The 19,130-nt window shown below is 40.5% G+C and overlaps 1 protein-coding gene across 1 annotated transcript; it reads left to right on the top strand.

The window, feature by feature from the left end:
• The first annotated feature begins 1,327 nt into the window (after positions 1–1,327).
• Positions 1,328–18,599, top strand: TMEM231 (transmembrane protein 231). Its single transcript, XM_006193471.3, has 7 exons — positions 1,328–1,784; positions 1,877–2,046; positions 12,194–12,322; positions 12,675–12,818; positions 14,496–14,577; positions 16,268–16,373; positions 16,755–18,599. Exons 1-7 carry the CDS (start codon positions 1,640–1,642, stop codon positions 16,933–16,935), a joined length of 957 nt encoding a protein of 318 aa, XP_006193533.1. The 5' UTR covers positions 1,328–1,639; the 3' UTR covers positions 16,936–18,599.
• The last annotated feature ends 531 nt before the right edge of the window (positions 18,600–19,130 follow it).

Genomic DNA, 19,130 nt, shown 5'->3' with positions numbered 1-19,130 from the left:
GCCTAACAATTGCTGTACTTAAGAGCTATGTTGCCATCCCAGAAAAGCTTTAAAGCAAGAATTAATATTAGACCAGAAGATGTCAAAAACATCTTATGGTTGATGACATTGTCACCTTGGACTGTGGTAAGGACCCTGGATAGTTTTTTCAAGTGGGCAGTTATTGATCTCTCTGCCTGTGTTGTTAGAATCTCAGCTGTTCACTTAAAACCCACTTTTAGATTATGGTAACTAGATTTATCGTGGTGGTCATTTTGAAATGTATAGAAATATTTAATCACTATGTTGTGTAATAGGAACTTACATAGTGTTGTAGGTCAATTGTACAGCAAACAGACTCATAAAAGAGATCAGATTTGTGGTACCAGAGGTAGGGGAGGGGAAGGGGAATTGGATAAAGGCAGTCAAAGGTACAAATTTCCAGTTATAAGATAAGTAAGTACTAGGGATGTAATGTACAATATGGTAAATATAATTAACACTGCTCTACATTATATATGAAAGTTAAGAGTAAATCCTAAGAGTTCTCATCACAAAAATTTTTTTTCTATTTCTTTAATTTCATTTCTATATGAGATGATGGATTTTCACTCAACTTATTGTAGTAATCATTTCGTGATGTATGTAAGTCAAATGATTATGCTGTACACCTTAAACTTATACAGTGCTGTATGTCAGTTATAGCACAATAAAACTAGAAAGGAAAAAAAAACCACTTTCATGTTGCCTTCAAAATAGTATCAATAAAAGGAGCATCTGCTACTGAACTCCATTCTGAGCACAAACCTCACGCTATCTTGGCACTGCAATGTGATCTTTCAGGGCCTTTTGATGAAGAACTTGGCTGTTGACCATGTTTAAAAAAAAAAATCCTTCTGCCATGTTCAAAATACTAGAGGGCAGGGGAAGGTGAGCCTTCAATTAAGATAATCAATGTTATCTTTGGAGAGTACCGTAACTTCCCCTGAAACAGGTAGCCAAGCTTGTGCACCATATAAGATAACAAAAGTATAGCAGAGAAAGCTAGAGTAATTATCCTTATCCCTCGAAGAGCAGGGAGTTTGGTGTCCTGTTTCCGCTACTGTCCTGCTACAGAGTATAGTGAAAACAATAGAAAATTTGGAGAGAAGGGACCTGGGTTTGGTCTTAGCTCAGGACCGGGTTCAGGACTAAGGCTACATATATTTATGTTCTCTGTGTTTTCGCCTATGTAGGGTGTGCTGTGAGGAGTTGGACTTAAGTATACAATGAAACACATTGGTTAATACAGATGACACATATGCAGGTATTTTTGTTGTTGTTGTTCAGCTATTTATTTTAAATCAATATTTGTGAAAATTTTATTTTACACAAATATTAACAAGGGCGATGGCTACGGTACTGATGCACGGAAACACTATATTTCTGGTCAGCCTTTGGAAAAGCGCACCCAACGCGTAAAGCTAGGATTGAGGTCCACGAATCGGCACCGCCCCCCTTAGCCCCACCCCTACCAAAGCCCCGCGTCCTTGCTATTGGTTCGTTTTCTTGCGCCGTCAGTTGCCGTGGTGACTAAGGCTATGGCAATCAGGAGAAGCCAAAGTTGGTAGAGCCTCTGGAACCGCGCAGGGGTCCCGAGCTTGCGGCGGGACTACGCACCATGCTCATGGCGCTCTACGAGCTCTTCTCCCACCCGGTGGAGCGCGGCTACCGCGCGGGACTCTGCTCCAAGGCCGCGTTCTTCCTGCTGTTGGTCGCCGCGCTCACGTACATCTCACCGCTGCTGGTGGCCTTTCGGAGCCACGGTGAGCCTGTCCCCAGGCCGATGCGCGACGCGGATCCCTGCGCCGGCCTCCTCACCTCCTCCCCCCCCCGCCTCTCGTCCTCTTTACCTCAGGGTTTTGGCTGAAGCGGAGCAGCTACGCGGAGCAGCCGACAGTGCGCTTCCAGCACCAGGTGCTGCTCGTGGCCTTGCTGGGACCCGAGCACGGCGGCTTCCTCGCCTGGAGCACGTTCCCCGCCTTCAACCGGCTGCAGGGGAGTCACCTGCGCGTCCCGCTCGTTTCGGTGCGTGGTTCCTAACCTGGCCCACCCGCGCGGCGGGACTGGGCGGAGATGGGGATGGTTCGGATGGGAGGAAGAGGGAGAGCGGCCCCCTCCCCAAGTTCCGCATCGGGGGAGCCCCGCTTGGGTCTGAAAGAGTCACGAACCCAGGGAAGTTGTGTGAGCAAGCTCACTGGCCTGAGCTTTTGTTTAATTTCCTAGAGAGTAAATTGGTTGTTTTATTTGAGCCGTCTACCACCCCAAGGAAGTTAGCCACTGCTTTGAGCGCCTGTGTCCTATACAGAGTCTGGAAGCCTGGGGACAGCCTGTCTCTGGCCCGCGTCATTTCCGTGGGCCTGGCTTGGTGGAAGCGGTGGTTGCGAAAGTTGCATTATGACTCGTGAAGGCCGAGCAGGTTCTCCTTAATTACTCTATCTGCTGCAGCTGTGCATCACCACACGCTAGGGACGGAAAGGGCAGGAAGCTAAAGCGCTGGTTGATTAAGCAACCTCCCTAGAAAGTGCTGCGGGCTCAGTCCTGCTTCCCTGGACTCGCCTCTTTTGGTGCCGCTCCATCCTGCTGCTGTCTGGGATGAAAACGTCTGTGATCTAGTATTTGGCTCAGAATAAGTGCATTTCTTACAGTCGCCCTTTACGTTAATTTTCCGAAAACATTTTCGTTCAGAAGTATGAAAATTTTGGTTTTCCTTCTTCCAAAGTTGCATCTCTTTAGACATTTCTGAGATGATTGTCGTACAGCCAGATTTGTGTAGCTGGGAAAAAAATCAAGACATTTTTCCCAGCAACTAAATAAAATGCAAAAAAATTTTAAACCCGATTGGTCATATAAATAACAAAATATGATTCAGATAACATTTCTAACTACTTTAAAAATTTTTTCTGATTATAAAGTGCATGCTTATTGTAAAATATTAAAGTTACAGGTATATATAATGACAAAATTAAAGGCTCAGTTTGGTACATATAGCAATACTGATTAATCAGCTTTATTTCTTTTATTTAATTTTTTTACTTTTTGTTTGATTTGGGGGGTTAATTAAGTTTATTTATTTTTTAAATGGAGGTACTGGGGATTGAACCCAGAACCTCGTACATACTGAGTACACACTCTACCACTGAGCTTATACCCTTCCCCCTTCTTTTTTAAGGTCTGCAAAGTATTTCATGATATGGAAAACTGTAAGGGATTTAACTAGTTTTCTGTTGGATATTTGATTCTTTTACTTTTTCACTATTAGAATATTTCAGTGAGCAAGATTTTGATTCAATATTATACCTTTAAACATCACAGTGTGAGGAATTGGAGTAGAAGCTGTTTGTTGAAATAGTGTAAGTACACAGAAAACTAAGCAAGCAAATAATTATTAACTCCAGAAAAATAAAAAGTAAGGAAAGGAAAAGTAAGCAGAGTTGTGAATATGATTTACATAATCATAATTAGGTGAACAATAAATGTTGACTAACCAAAATAAGAGTTTAATTCTACTGGGGAGATAGAAAGGGGGCAGCGCTGGCAGGAGGGGAGTTGGGGAGAAAACTAAATCTGTGTCTCTCTTTGTGGGAAGACAATAGAGGATGCCTGAAACAGAAATTGAGAAGTGCCAATGCAATTGTTATTTAAAGACATGGAGATACATTTCTAAATAATCAGATAAATGAAAATATTTGCCCTGTGAGTGAAAGTCTGCTGGTTTTTGTAACATTGTTGAATACTTTGATTCTTTAAATGATCAGGTCTTTTAAATAGATTTTTTTTTTTTTTGATGGAGGTACTGGGGATTGAACCCAGGACCTCATGCATGCTAGGCATGCTCTCTACCACTGAGCTATACCCTCCCCATGTAAATTGATTTTTTAAATAGAACTGGAGTAGAAGACAAATTTCTTTCAATAGCTCCTCCCCAGTAGTGACATGTGGCCCGTTTTTATTCTTATTTGAGATTGTAATGCCTCTGGGGAGGGGTGGCTGTAGAGGAGAGGCTGTCATCGAGGTACCCTTACTTTTCACTGTATACCATTGCATGTCTCCCATTCTACATGCATGTGTTTCCTTTCCAAAAGTGGAAACAAAGGGCTTTTTAAAGTTACAAACACACACAAAATTAACTAATTTTACTTTAGGTTAGCATTCCCTGTCTTTTACATTTTTGGTTGAAATTTTTTTCTTTGCATTTGTGTATTCCTCTTCTAGTTACTTGATTCAAAGAAATAATCCTGAAAACAAGGATACAGCATTAGGTTTCATTCATTTGCTCATTTCACTGGTTCATCCACCACAACTGGTTGGCTTCCCAGTTGGATTGTTTATCTTATCTCTGTAACCAGAAACCACTCCCTTGAGAGCACTGCCCACCTACCCCCTGCCTGTGTGTGTGTGATTTTATGAAGCCAAGGCTACCTCTTATTTTTATGTGCCTAGAACTATTAATCCTCTTTAATGCTGGGTAATTTTACACTGCAAAGCATAAAACAAAGCTCCTTTTTCTTAGTCTTTTTTCTCCCTATCCATTCTAGGCCTTTGTCTATAAGTAATTTGTGACCTTGTCATCTACAGTTTTTCTCAGTAAATCATTTGCTTACTTCCTGGCTGAGCTCTTGGTTTGAGAATAGTTTGAAATCATGAGATACAAATAAATGAATTAGAAGATATAAGGGGAAGTACAGGAAAAAAAGCAAAAATTCTAGGAGAAAAAGTAGGATAATACAAGGTGGTATTTTAAGGCAGTGAGTAAAGATGGAGCCAGTCCTCAGGACTGTACAACAGAATTAAAGTCCAATAGATCATTTAAAATATGAAGTCATAAACATATTGAAACAAATGAGTGAAAGCTTTTATATCTTGGAGTAGGAAAGGCTATTCTGAGTATGACAAAATCTATGAACCGAGAAAGAAACTTTTTTGATAAATGCAAGTATATAAAAATAATTTTAAAAATTACTGGCCTGGTGAAAACCACAAGCAAAGTCAAAACACAAATGACCACTAGGAAATAAGTTTTACTATTTGTATCATTTGTAAAGGGCTAATTTTCCTAACATAAAGTGCCTATAGATCCATAATTAAAAGACCAACTACCTAGTTTAAAAAGGGCAAAGAATATGAATAATTTATAGAAGACTAAACACATGTAACTCTTTTTTTTTTTTTTTTTGAGTAAAAGTAGATTTATTTAGAGAGATACATACTGCATAGAGTGTAGGCTGTTTCAAAAGGCAGGAAAAAGGCCACAGGTGTGGGGGTTGGGTGCTCAGGTTAAAGTAAAAGTAGCTACACACTCCATAGACAGTGCAGGCAGTCTCCAAAGAGGAGCGAGTGAGAGAGAGGCGGCCACATGTAACTCTTGAAGGTACGAAATCACAGTCATAATTAGATGAATGCAGATTAAGAATACATTGAAATATTATTTTTATCTATCAAATAGGCAAGAATTGAAGTCTGATAACATAGTGGGCAGGATGTACAGAGTTACACATTCACGCCAGTGTAGCACTAGTGGGAGTGTAGATTAATATAACCTCTTTGAAGGACTATTTGTCCATATTCGTCAGAATTACCAATTCATGTGCCTGCTTCTACTTCTAGTAAGGTATCTTTAAGGCTTGTGCACACATGTTAAATGACATACGTAAAAAGTTGCTCATTGATGGGGGGAGGTATAGTTAAGTGGTAGAGTGCATGCTTAGCATGCACGAGGTCTTGGATTCAATCCCCAGTACCTCTACTAAACCTAATTACCTCTCCCTCCAAAAGAAAAAAACAAAAAGAAGAGTTGCTCATTGCAGCATTGTAATACCAAAAGATGGTAAACCACCTATCTAACAATTGAAAACTTGGTGAAGAAACTGTGGTACATCTACCCAGTGGAATGGTACATAGCTTTTTTTTAAAATAAAGTGGATTTATATATATTGATGTGGAATTACTTGTAAGAGAAATTGGTAAGTATAAAAAATAAAAATTGTATATGACATGCTTCTATTTGTATAAAAATAATAGAAAAATAACAAAAAATATATATATGAATGTGTGTATGTACATGTACATACATCTATGCTTTGGCTATCTCTGGAAGAACTCAGAAGAAACCACCAACATTGCTAGCTCTGGGGAAGGAACTAGCTGGCTGAGGTTAAGGTGGAAGAGAAACCTTTTCATTGCATACACTTTTGTACCACTTAAATTTTGTGCCATGGGAATGTAATACATATTCAAGGTTTTTAAATTATAATGACAACAATTTTTAAAGGAAAAATTTAGAAAGTGCCTTGTAAAACAAAAGCAAACCCCAAAACGTAAAAATTTAAAAGCAGATAAGTATATAAAATGGCACAGCTACTTTGGACAATAGTTTGAAGTTCCTCAAAAAGATAAACATAGAGTTGCCATGTGTCCCAGCATTCCCACTCCTAGGCATGTGTGTACCCCAGAGAATTGAGAACACATGTCTACACAAAAACTTCGCACAAATGTTCGTAGCAGCCTTATTCATAATAGGAATAGCAATTCAAAAAAAGTGGAAACAACCCAAATGTCCATCAACAAGTGAATGGATAACAAAATGTGTTCTATCCTTGCAATAGAATGTTACCCAACCACAAAAAGGAATGGAGTCATGATATGTGCTACAACACAGACAAACTTGAAAAACATACTAAGTGAAATCATCCAGCCACAAAACAGCACATATTGTATGATTCCATTTAGGTGAAATGTCCAGAACAGACAAATCTGTAGAGACAGAAAGTAGATTAGGGATTCTAGAAGCCTGGGGAATTAATTGGTGGAGGGGAGAGATGGGTAATGATTGCTAATGAGTATGTGGTTTGTTTTTGGGATGATGAAAATGTTTTGAAATTAGAATTAATGGTGATAGTTGCACAATTTTGTGGATATACTAAAATCTATTGAATTATAGATTTTAAAAGGGTGAATTTTATCGTATGTGCATTATGTCTTTTTTTTTTTTAAAGCAAGGAGGTGATACCCTGGTGAAATGCTTACAAACCATAGTTAAAAAAATTTTAATAACTTACTGTGCCTCTGGTATATGGTAATACACTTAAAGTCCTCTACATAGTACTTGACCTTTAACGATCACTTAGTGAAGTGTTAGCCATTTATTTTTTTATATATATTATCTCTTTAAGCCTCACAGTAACCTTATGAGGTAGAGTTTCTAACCCTATTTTTAAAGATGAAGAGAATAAGCCTCAGAAGTAACATGATTTCTAACTCTCGAGTGAATAGTCAGACTATAGCTCAAGGATTTCTTACTCCATATCTTATACCCTTAACCCTTAGTGTTAAAAAAAACCCTTCTCTAACTCTGAACATAAAGCTGACTGACCACACCTACCCAGAAAGAAAAGGAAGCAGTGGTTTTAGGTCAAAGTTTGACCGAATGCTTGGAGGTGGCTTTGTGGATGCTAATATGGGAAAATGCCCCAGAAGTCAGAAATGGCCTTGCTGCTGATTTGGTCCTCTCACCTTGAATAGCATCTCTAAAATCCCTGTGCTTTTGATTGCTTTAAAAGTCCAGTTTCTTGTTTGTAATGAGAGAAGAAAAAAAGCTAAGAGTGACCTTTTTCCCTCAATGAGCCTGACTTGGCTCATTAAGCATCTGTGACCTGGAGTGCATGGAGACTGAAAGCTGTACGAGGGTGCAGGAAGATGAGTGGAGAGTACTGCCTGAGACATGTTTTATCACATCTACAAAATCAGAGAGTGTCTGCCTGTCTGTGGTATCTTAACAATAGCTGTTGGCCAGAAGGCAGGCTTGGCTAGTCCTCATTGCCTACATATGTGCAAACATCAAAAGTGTCAGCATCAGAACTTGCAGAAGGAACATCAGCAGCTTGAAAGAAGATCCAGAGATAGTAATTAAAACACTGTTTTAACTCTAAGAGCCAAATGATAAGCAGGTAAGGGAAGGTTCAAGAGGCACTTAAAGGTAGGATAGCTCCACATTATTCTAAAGGCTGCTTAAGAGCCCAGAGCAATAGATTGTAGTTCCCTTTGTGAAAGTTTTTCTAAATCATGCTGTGTCACCAGTGTGCTGCATGGCACAAAGGACAAAACTGTATAGGAAAGTATGGATAATATTGAGTCAAAAAGTGATTCAAAAGAAGTTTTAAGAATCTGTGGATCAATTTATTTTGCTTATATTTTTCTATGTGCATAAATATGGTTTCTCATATAAATATGCCTAAGTCTAAAAGCTCTTTCAATAAGTATAAAATAAATACTCAGTGATTAGAAAGCATTGTGTCATAGTTTAATTGGAAGTATTTTTGGTTTTTACTGGTATAGGTACATTTTATAATTGATGATATCTTAGATTCACTGAAATACAGGTGGCAAGGACTTTACAAGCCTAGGAGCCATGAAGTAGCAATCCCTACTTTGCTGGAGACCCAAAGACTTGTGCCAAAGAGTGTTTTCAGCATAAAAAGAAAAAATGGAACACTCAGTGAGGACAAGTGTATGGTAAAATGGACACTGGTATAAACTAGGAGATTAACCTTCAATTAAAAAAATATGACTCTAAAGAGTAAAAAGTATGAAAACAAATAGAAGCCAAATAAAATTCCAGCAAACTATCAAATACTGTAGAATCCCTGATGGGGAAAATGGTGCAAGTCAGAGCACTCTGGAAACAACAGCACTAGTTAAATTTATAGCTACTGCTACAGCAGATGCTATACTGGTTTTTAGGTCTTGCCTCAGCTCCAAACCTACCCTCCTATATTCGGCTTTGTGATGCTCAGGCTGAAGTACCGAAAACCACATTCTCCTCTGCCCACTGCCTCCTAGGTACTGCCAGTAGGAGGCATGGTGAGCCTTGTTCTGGGAGTGGAAGAAAACCAGAAATTGCAACCAGGGTGAAGAACCATTGCTGGTGTGATGCAAACAAGGAGTCCATCCTTCCTCCAGCCTTATCCACTCCTTTGGGTTCTTCTTCCAAGCTCCAGAGGTACCAGCACCAACTGGACAGCACTCCCTTCTTGAAGTCTACATCCCAGCTCTTTGTAATGCCAGCCTCTTCTCCAGCCCCAGGCATGGGAGCTCTTCCTGCAGTTACCCTGTAAACAGTGTTTCCTTTTTGCCTTTTTAGTCCACTAATACCTATGTTATTAATGATCCCCTATACTAAATTTCCCCTGTTAAAGTAACTTTATTTTAGTTTCCTTCTTCCTGTTTGGGCCCTGATTGATGCAGATGGACTGATGGGCATTGACTAAGTCCAACAATGCCTGTATTTATCTTTACCTAGTATGTTAGTATTGATTTCACATGTATCTGTAAAGCATTAACTTGTTATAACCACCAGAAATCTTTGAAATTAGGGTTCATATGGGCTATTACAGAGGACCATTGAATCAGGAGTCAGCAAACTTAAGTCCTAGCCCCAGTTCTGTCATTGGGTTCCATATCCTCTCTTGCCCTCAATGTAATTATATAAAGAGCACGACAGTACCTGCCTCTCTAATTATTGCTAATTGTCACCATTCCAAGTATTAGTACTTCTGGGATATGCAGAGGGATGAGATAGGAGAGTCCATGGATATAAAAAATCTCTCCAAGTTGTACATATAGCTTATAAAAATAAGGTGATGGAGTGACTTATGAATTCTCTTAGCCAGGCACACCAATTGGATTTTAGTTACTAACCTTGAACTTGTGTTAAAGAAGTATTAGCTCTTTGAACACGTGCCTTTGTAGCTGTTGCATTTTGTGTTAAGCTTGATTTGAAGTAAATAGAATTAGACCATTGATTTTATCAGAAGTCCCAAGTGATAGCACAGCAATGTCACCCACCTTGCCAGCCCCAAGGGAGTGAGAGTCTTACATGGCGACAGGTCTTCTGTGGGAGATGCGTTTGCACCATCACTTATCTCAGTGGTCCTGTCCTGGCCCTCATCTTCCACCGTCTCTGTCTCATGCACTGTGCTCAGCTGCACTGGCCTCATCTCACACTCTTAAACCCTGACCCACATTTCCCCAGAGCTCATGCACTTTGTTAGCCTGGATCACTCTTCCCCAAGACGTTTCTGTCCCTTATCACTTCACTTCACCTGACTTCTCTGAACACTTACTATAAAAATTCTACCCTTGGTCCCTCAAGAAGGGAGCCTGCTTCATTTTTCTTTGTGGCACTTATCACTCCCTGATATTGGCACGTGTTTATGATTTACCTTCTGCCTCCCTGGCTGGGAATGTAAGATTCATTAGAGTGGGGACTTGTTTGCCATTACATTTCCAGCACCTGAAGCAATGCCTGGCACATGGTTGGCCCTCAGAAAATACTTGACAGGTTAATGAGTGGATTTAACAAGTAAACACTAATAATGGTTCTGTGCCAGATCTCTGTCCTCTGTGAACCTGGAGTAAAAGTGTGTGTACAAAAAAGCATACAAACTTACACTCATGCTTTTGATGCTAGCTTTTTGCAGAAAGATCTGCTGCCCTACCCAACATCTGCTCCTTGAGTTTATTTTAAATCTGGACATTTTAGTCCTGGAAAGAGAACCAGATTTGAAGTCGAAGATGTGGCTCCGTATTCCGTCTTCACCATTACTAGCCATACCCCGTAATTCCCTTAGTCTCCCTGAGCCTTGATTTTCACATCTATACAGTGGGGATAGTACTTGCTCTGCTTACCTTAGACTTATTGTAAAGGTCAAATGAAATGGATTTCTCTCCCTCTCAGGCTGTGTTAGAGTCTGGATTCTTATGGCAGTTCCCTCATGGCCACTATTCTCTCTAGCAAGTTGTGGATCTTTGCCTTCCCATCCAAACCTAAAGATCCAGGAGCCATGGATCCACTACAGAGAGTTAACCTGACATTGTCTTCTGAGTCTTCCCAGGTACCAACTGAAAAAAATTCACAGGAAGACAAGGCAGCCTCTTTTCCCTCCTACTCATAATTGCTAATACATAATTGTCTCGGTAATTTGATTGTCAGCCCTGGTAACAGATATCCCTCCCCTACACCTGCAAAGCTGATGGAACAGGACAGAGAAAGTCGTATCCAACAGAAGAGAGAGGGTAGGTTTCTCTATAACAAGGCCCAGGATAAGGACATTATTGTCTAGAAGGAAAGAAATGATTGAAAGTTTCTGAAAACTGAGATATCTCCATCTCAAACGACCTTATTAGCCTGAAAAAGAACAAAGAATCTCTTTCCCGGAATAAAGGTAATGGTGGAAAACCAAATGAATCAGTTGATGGGGAATTCAGATGGGAGTGTTGATACACCATAGCAGAATCCTTCTGGGAACCTACAGTGGAAAAGGATCGGTTGTAGCAACAAGATCCAGAGTTGTGCCAAGGAATCATGTCACCAGTGATTGCATTTCAGGGACTGTCTTTCCTGCTAGTCATTTGAGGGTCACTGGGAAGCAAGAGTGGGTTCTGGTGTTTTTTTAATGAGCTGTAATTTGTCTTTTTCCCTCTTTGGATCTGTTTTCCCTACTTTCATGTACATAATTTATAAAGTACCAGTGTAGTTTTAATGGCTTACTGATTTTCCTTAGCTTTCTTTTTCATTGTATTGATTGGTACTAAAAGGTGCACTAGGCTTTAAAGCCCTGACATCAGTCCAACACTGAGAATCTGAAGCAAAGACACTGTGGTTAAAGATTATATAAGTAGAGCTTGGTGTTTTTATGCTGAGTCTGTTCAGGGAATGCAAATGATTAGGATTCTTTCCTTCCTGTTTTAAAAAGTTGACTTCTGGAGAAGTAGAAGTCAGTTCTGATGTGCTATATCAGTGTTCATACAAACTCAGGCATGTTTCTTAAAAAGAAAGAAAACACCAGCAACAAAACAGAAAAGATCAAATGAGACAACTGAAAAAGAAAAAATGCACCCAAATGTTTACAGTGTTGTTACTGCCAGTTCAAGTTCCCATTCAGTTTGGCCCTAGAATATTTTGAGAAGCAGGAGTGTGCAGTTCCGGGACGGTGCACATGTCTCTTTCCCCAGTAGTGATCCACTTGTAGCTATTTGTTCTCTTTTTCCTCTCAGTGAGGGAGATAATGCCTGTGTGCAGCAGAACTATGAGTCACAGTGTATGTACAGCAGTGGTATGGATTTCTCCCAGACTTACTAAGGACCAGGAATCCTTGGCCTTTTTTGGATTTCCTAGACTAGAGAAGAAGACAGGAACCAGGATGGGAAAATGGACATGTTACATTTTAAACTGGAGCTTCCCCTGCAGTCCATGGAGCACGTTCTTGGTGTGCAGCTCATTTTGACTTTCTCCTACCAATTGCACGTGAGTTAGTTCCCTAAGGAAGCTCGTCCTCTCTCTTTTGTCTTTCAGTAGAACAGAGCCCCTTTTTGATTTCTAGGAAAACCCACACTGCAGAAGGCTCTCTTCAGAGGTGTATTTCGGGACTTAACTGCCTAAGTTAAATTGGCCTAAAATCAAATATCTTTCATTGAAGTCATACTAATTTATATGAGCTCTTACTAGCTCAGAGGGTTCTGGGCAGAGTGCTTCCTGCGGGGCTAAGCTAGGTACGGGAGGGACCACTAGGCTTCAACCACAGACAGGTGACGCTTACAACTCAGAGCCCTTCTGATCTGACTGAAATTGATATTGTCTCTCCTTCTAATGACTTCAGAGGATGTCGACATTTGTGATGCAGAGCATGGCGTTTCTCCAATCCTCCTTCGCTGTTCCAGGGTCCCAGTTATATGTGAACGGAGACCTGCGGCTGCAGCAGAAGCAGCCCCTGAGCTATGGTGGCCTTGATACTCGATACAACGTAAGGATGCTTCTTACTGTCCATCTCTTCTGTATCTATAAGTTACTGCTTATCAGGTTCTTTGAAGAGGGAGAAAGGAAAGTTGGAAATAGCATTTCTCTGTGGGTGGCACAGAAAAGTATTTCTGAGGAATTATTTCAAAGTACAGAGACAGGCAACCCTGTAGTTACATCTAAAAAGAGAGAAAAAAAAATTTGTGTTTATCTAAGAACTGAATTGTTTGTAGATTTCGAGCACACACACACACACACACACACACGGCATATTCCAAGTGATCTTTTTCAGTTCGCATAAAACATTTGAAAAAGGATATTAACCACTGTTGTTAAGCATTATGCCAGCCCTGAGTTAAGAGGTTTAAATATAGCATCTCATTTAATCATCACAGCAGCCTCATGAGGTACCTTCTTTTGCAGTTTCCCAGCTCTCTTGTCATTGTTCCTTTTGCTCCTTTCCAGACATACGGGCCTCTTTGCAGGTCTTCAAGCAGCTCCTGCCTCAGGGTTTTTGCACTTAACTCTCCCTCTGCCAAGGATCCCCTCTACTTAATCTACCACTCCATTCTGGTTCCTGTTCAAAGCCCCTGAGCACGGTCCTTCCCTGACACTCCTTCTAAAGAGCATTCCCCTCTCTCTCCATCTTCCCTCACCCAGATTTACCCCTCTTACCTCCGCCTGAAATCTGAAAAAAAAGTTTCATTTTGTTCACTTGCCATCTCTCTCAGCGGCAAAAGCACTGACATCTGTCCTGTCACCTCAGTGCTTCGAACCATGCCTGCCATGTTGTAAGCACGCAGACAGATTTGTTGAGAGAGTGAACTCTCTCATTTCACACATGGGAAAACTGGGACTTAACAGGGATTAATTAATTTTCCCAAAGTCCCACAGCTTGAAAGTAACAGAACCATGTTACTGTCGGAGGCCAGCACTCATGCATCTGATCATTCATCACTAACCTTTGTTTTATCACAAGGAGACCCGTATTAGTTGGGCTGGGCTGCTTTTGAAAGTGAAAGTGAGATGTTACCAGTTACTATAGGCGCTGTTCTGTATAAACTGGGATTTGTGGTCACATAGCTGTAAATCAACATATGTTTTTTAAAAAGGAAGGGACTGTAAGACATAAAGTTAACATAGCCCTTTTTATTTGAAGGTTTGTATATTAGATTATGTCTAGGGGAATATATTAGTGGGCAGATCTTTTTCAAAGGATTATGTGCTTACTATTTGTACTTTATCCTATTTCCATCTCTACGTTTAAAAGATAACTAAGAGATAATTGAAAAAGATAAAAGGTAATTAAGAGATAAATTAGACAGCATCCAGGCAAGAGCAAGAAAAAGAAAAAGGAGTTGAAAATGTGTTCTCTTAAAAAAATTAAAGGAATTACTTCTCTCATTGGAATAAAGAAGGGTATTTTATAAATAGCTTTAAAACCTCTAAAAGGTGGATATTGACCCCTTGTTTCCATCTCTGCCAAAGAAAAGACTGAGAATAAATGGCTTAAATTGTTGCACAAGAGTTCATTCATCACTGAAGAAAAGATTATCGATACTGGAATAGGCCACCAAGCATAAGAGGGTGGTCTCTGAGATCAGCCTGTGTGGGCAAGAGGATAGAAAAAACATGAGGGGAAGTCTCTTGGGTGCTCACCCCACATCCTCCCGCCACATCCCAGGTATCTGTAATCAACGGGACCAGCCCTTTTGCCCGTGACTACGACCTCACCCACATTGTTGCTGCCTATCAGGAAAGGAACGGTGAGTCTTGAGGAGAGTTCATCCCACTGCTTCTCAAGGACTTTCCAGATTTATGGGGGAATTGGAGAGAAACAGAATTGGGGCCCTTATCATATGCAAATGTCAAAACCAGTAAATGCTCAGTTAATGGAAGTGAATAGGCTACTCAAGTTTTGGCCTTTTTCTCCTAAAGGCCTCCCCACCATTACTTCTGTGGTCCAGCAGGTTAGTGCTAATTCACTGCCATATTTATCTCACCACTGGCTTAATGGGTTTCTTTTTCTTTATATATAACCCTAATTGAGTTACATCCCATACCATACCTGTAAAAGAAGCCAAAGACAGGGTGCTTTCCATAGTTTTCAGATGGATATAGGGAATGTGAGTGACTCACTCTGTATCAGCGGCCGAAGTAGGAGCGAGCATCCAAGGTTCTGGGTGGAAGACAGAGAATGTCCATCCCTTACAGAGGCGAGGCTCTCGGGTTGTCTCGTGTGCTTGACTCAGCACGTCTGGCTGGTTGGTCGTCTGAGGTTTTTCTCTAAAGGCCTCCAAGTATTGCTTGGCAACCAGACATCATAATACTATACACAGACATTTAAGCCAGGAGACTACAATTTCAGTATTTCTTCCTAATTTTATGTAATGCACTAGGAGCATTGTTCCAAAAATAAAGGAATTTTAGAATACAACTTAAAAGCATTTATCTATAAATCAGCTTGTCTTTCTTTATTCCTTTCAGTCTTTGTCCGTACACAGATTTTTTTTTTATACAGCTCCTTTTTTTTTTTGAAGTACAGTCAGTTACAATGTGTCAATTTCTGGTGTACAGTACAATGTCCCAGTCATGTATATACATATATTCATTTTCATATTCTTTTTCCTTAAAGGTTATTATAAGATATTAAATATAGTTCCTTGTGCTATACAGAAGAAACTTATATTTTATCTATTTTTATATATAGTGGCTAACATTTGCAAATCTCAAACTCCCAAATTTATCCCTTCCCACCCCCTTTCCCCAGGAACCATGAGATTGTTTACTATGTCTGTGAGTCTGTTTCTGTTTTATAGATGAGTTCATAATGTCTTTTTTTTCTTTTCCTATCATAGTTTAAAGATACTTTATGATCCAACTTACTTTTTGTACTTTGTAATATAAACATTTCCCCATGCTGCTACAGAGTTTTAATTGTTTTTTTTTCTGATTTATACTCTTTTTTATTATTTTTATTTATTTTGTTTGATGGTTGGTTTGGGGGGGTTAATTAGGTTTATTTATTTAGTGATTTTTTTTTTAACAAGAGTACTAAGGATTGAACCCAGGACCTCATGCATGCTAACCATGCAGTCTACCACTGAGCTATATATTCCCCCCCATTTATTTTTATTGAAATATAGTTGATTTACAGTGTTGTGTTAGTTTAGTTGGTTTCCTTTTTAGTGGTAGCATAGTATTCCTTTGCTTAGCCATTCAATAGCTGTAGAACACAAACTGTTTTTAAGTTTTCAACACAAGTATTTTGACAAGTATTTTAACAAATAATATGTGAGCAACTTTGCTCATTCAATTTCCCTTTCCTTTTGAATTATTTCTTTGGGGTGAGTTCTGAAGTGCAGAATTTGCCTGTGAGGTCAGAGTATTTTTATAGTCCCCCATATCTTATTGCCAAAGAGAGCATTCACAGATTAACTCCTGATTGTATTGCAGTAACCACCATCCTGACTGACACCAACCCCATCTGGCTGGTGGGAAGAGCTGCAGAAGCTCCATTTGTGATTAATGCTGTCATCCGATACCCAGTGGAAGTCATTTCATATCCTTTCTGTTAAAGGGCCAACAGTAGCTCAGTTTCAAAAAAGAAAAGTATTCCTCAGTTGTCCCAAGGAAGAACAGATGTGGGAAGGCTCAGATTGGAAATTGCTATATTCTTGTAGCCCCACACAAATGACTATGTCTCCCTGCAGTTCATACAGGAAAAAATATTCATTTCCTGTTCATTTTTTTTGTTGTTTTTTTTTTTTTTTTGAGCAATTCTTCTAGGTCAGAATCATCCATATTTATATCTTAATAATCTTTTATTACCTCTTTTATCTTAAGGGTATTTGAAACATTTTTGCCATTTTCTGTCTAAACTAAACCTTTGGTTTAACATTTACTTAGAAAATGTCATCTGTGATTCCTTAACTGTTTGTACTTATCTACCAGGATTCTGGGAAATGATGAAGTTTGCCTGGGTCCAGTATGTCAGTATCCTACTTATCTTCCTCTGGGTATTTGAAAGAATCAAAAGATTTGTGTTTCAAAATCAGGTGGTGACCACAGTCTCCGTACCAGCAGTGCCTTGTGGAGAACTGTATAAGGAGCATTTATCATAAGAAGACCCTTTCTGAAAACTCTAAGCAGGACCCTGGCTACCTCACTGTTGTCTTCTGAGAACTGCCGTGTTAGGAAACTTACGAAAAGCTCATGGACACTTGCCCACATGTGTGCTTTTCCTATGGGAGACAAAGAACAATCCTTTCTAATTTTCCTCTACACAAATTGCATATCTTCTAAGCTCCTGCAAAAATAATCAGGGACTAGTCTTAGGAAACATCTGAGGGTTCCCGAAGGCTATAATTTGCTTTTGTTTTTGTTTTTGGCTTTTTTTGCCTCAGACTTGAATTTCAGAAAAACTACATACAGTCAGTTCAGACATCTTGGAAAGAGTCCCATCTCTGGTCAAGCAGAGACTTTTCCTCTCTTGAACTGAGAAACATGCTATGCATTTCTTCCCCCATTGTAAACCATGCTTTACTCTTTTCAGGGCTCTCTGGTGATAGATATGCAAATCATCAGCACTTTCCACTCCTGGGCATCTAAGTTTCCTATTCAGAACTGATTTCCACAACTAAGAGGCCTTTTACTGGGGAACTGGAGAGAGAAGGGGAGTGCTCGAGAGCACATGTGTGCACGTGCGGGAGGGCGGGCGACTTGAGGACACCAGGACCATCCGTCCACCTGCCCTGAGCCTAACAGACAGTCGTCTGTCAGCAGCTCAGCTGAACAGCCCTTTATCCCTGCCCTGCTGGGGCTGGCTCTTTGCCCTCTGTCTGTGCCCCTGGAATAGCAGGCTGCAGTCAGATGTGCTGTTTCATTCACAAGCCCCTCAGCAACAGTGGGGGAAGTAAGGAGCGTAACAACAGGTTCTTTCTCTCTGGCCCTCACCCAACAGCCTGGACACTTGCCACTCCTTCTCCTTGACAGCCCTCCCCCTTCTGGAAAAGGATACGGGTGACAGAGGAGCTGTTGTTGGTATTGGCTCCCACTGCCTGACAACCACAGAGTTTACTTGGAGGGCTAGTGGGAAGCCCAGTTACTTGTATTTCCTGTGCCTAAGGAACAGGGTGCCCATCAGAGTGGGCTGCTTTGGGGAGGATCCACAAGGAGCAGGGAGGGGATAGAGAGGATGCTAGCCCGGGCAGGCCAGTCCTGGCTGGGCCATTAGCAGAATGGCACGCAGTCCAGCCAGGTTGCCCTCATAACTGAGTGTCCGCGGAAGAGACCACCAGAATGGGCCTCTTCTGTCTCATGTGGATGGATTCTCCATTCTCGCCCTAAGGACAGTTGGGCCTGCTTTATGATCCTGAGACGTCATTGACACTGGAAGGACGTGCCCTCTGCAATCCCACCCAAAGACACCCTCCTGAGTGCATGCCTCAGTGTACCCTGGAGACTCAGTTCTTAATTCCACAGCACCTTTTCTTTCAGGCTGACCAAAATAGGGTTTTGGAAACAAAGCTATTTTGAAGTATTCAAGCACAGAAATATCCTAACACTGACCCCTCTGCCTTTCATTTTAATATTTAGTGCTGTTTATATGCCTAAAGTTTTTTTCCTTGAGATTTAAATGAAAAATTGTTTCTGGTTTGAATCACCAAAAGGTAGAGAGATATGGAAACATAGCTAACATGACTTTGCATTTTATCAAATTACTTTTCTGCAAAATGTGTACAAAGGCCCATGATGTAACTTTCTAATTAAAATGTTCAAACTGGAAGGTTGCATGTGGCTGTTTAGAAGGAGAGTATTTGGAAAAGGGAAGGATGGGGAAGGCAGAGGTGTGCACACTTCTCTTCGTTACTCACCAGCTGCCTTGCTTTGCCAGGGCTCTGCCAAAAGACCTTGGAGCTTTTGTTCACTTCTTGGCAGAAGTCTTCTGGCCCAGCCCCCAGTAAATGTGAGTTTTTGGTGGAATCAACATGGCATGTGAAAACCACAGGCTGGAAATTTACAGCTGCGTCTGATGAAGATCCAGTTATTTACGGATCAGATGTTGGTAGCTTCTGAACCTGAATCACACCAGTATAGTTGCAAGAGGAGAAAAAGGTGAGAAATAAACAGGATTTTATTAACTGAACTGTAACCCATAGCTAAGTCAGGGTTTGAGACATTTAATGTTTGGCAAGGAAAATCACTAATTTTGCCAAATGATTATCCAGTTTCTGTTTGAATCAGGTGAGGTCCAGAAACCCCCATTTAGGTCCTATCATCTAAGGTTAATAAAGTCTTCGCCTTTCCTTCTCTTCAT

This window comes from Camelus ferus, chromosome 9, assembly GCF_009834535.1.
Source record: "Camelus ferus isolate YT-003-E chromosome 9, BCGSAC_Cfer_1.0, whole genome shotgun sequence".
NCBI lineage: Eukaryota > Metazoa > Chordata > Mammalia > Artiodactyla > Camelidae > Camelus > Camelus ferus.
The sequence above is the reverse complement of the archived record's forward strand: the minus strand, read 5'-3'. Positions and strand labels throughout refer to the sequence as shown.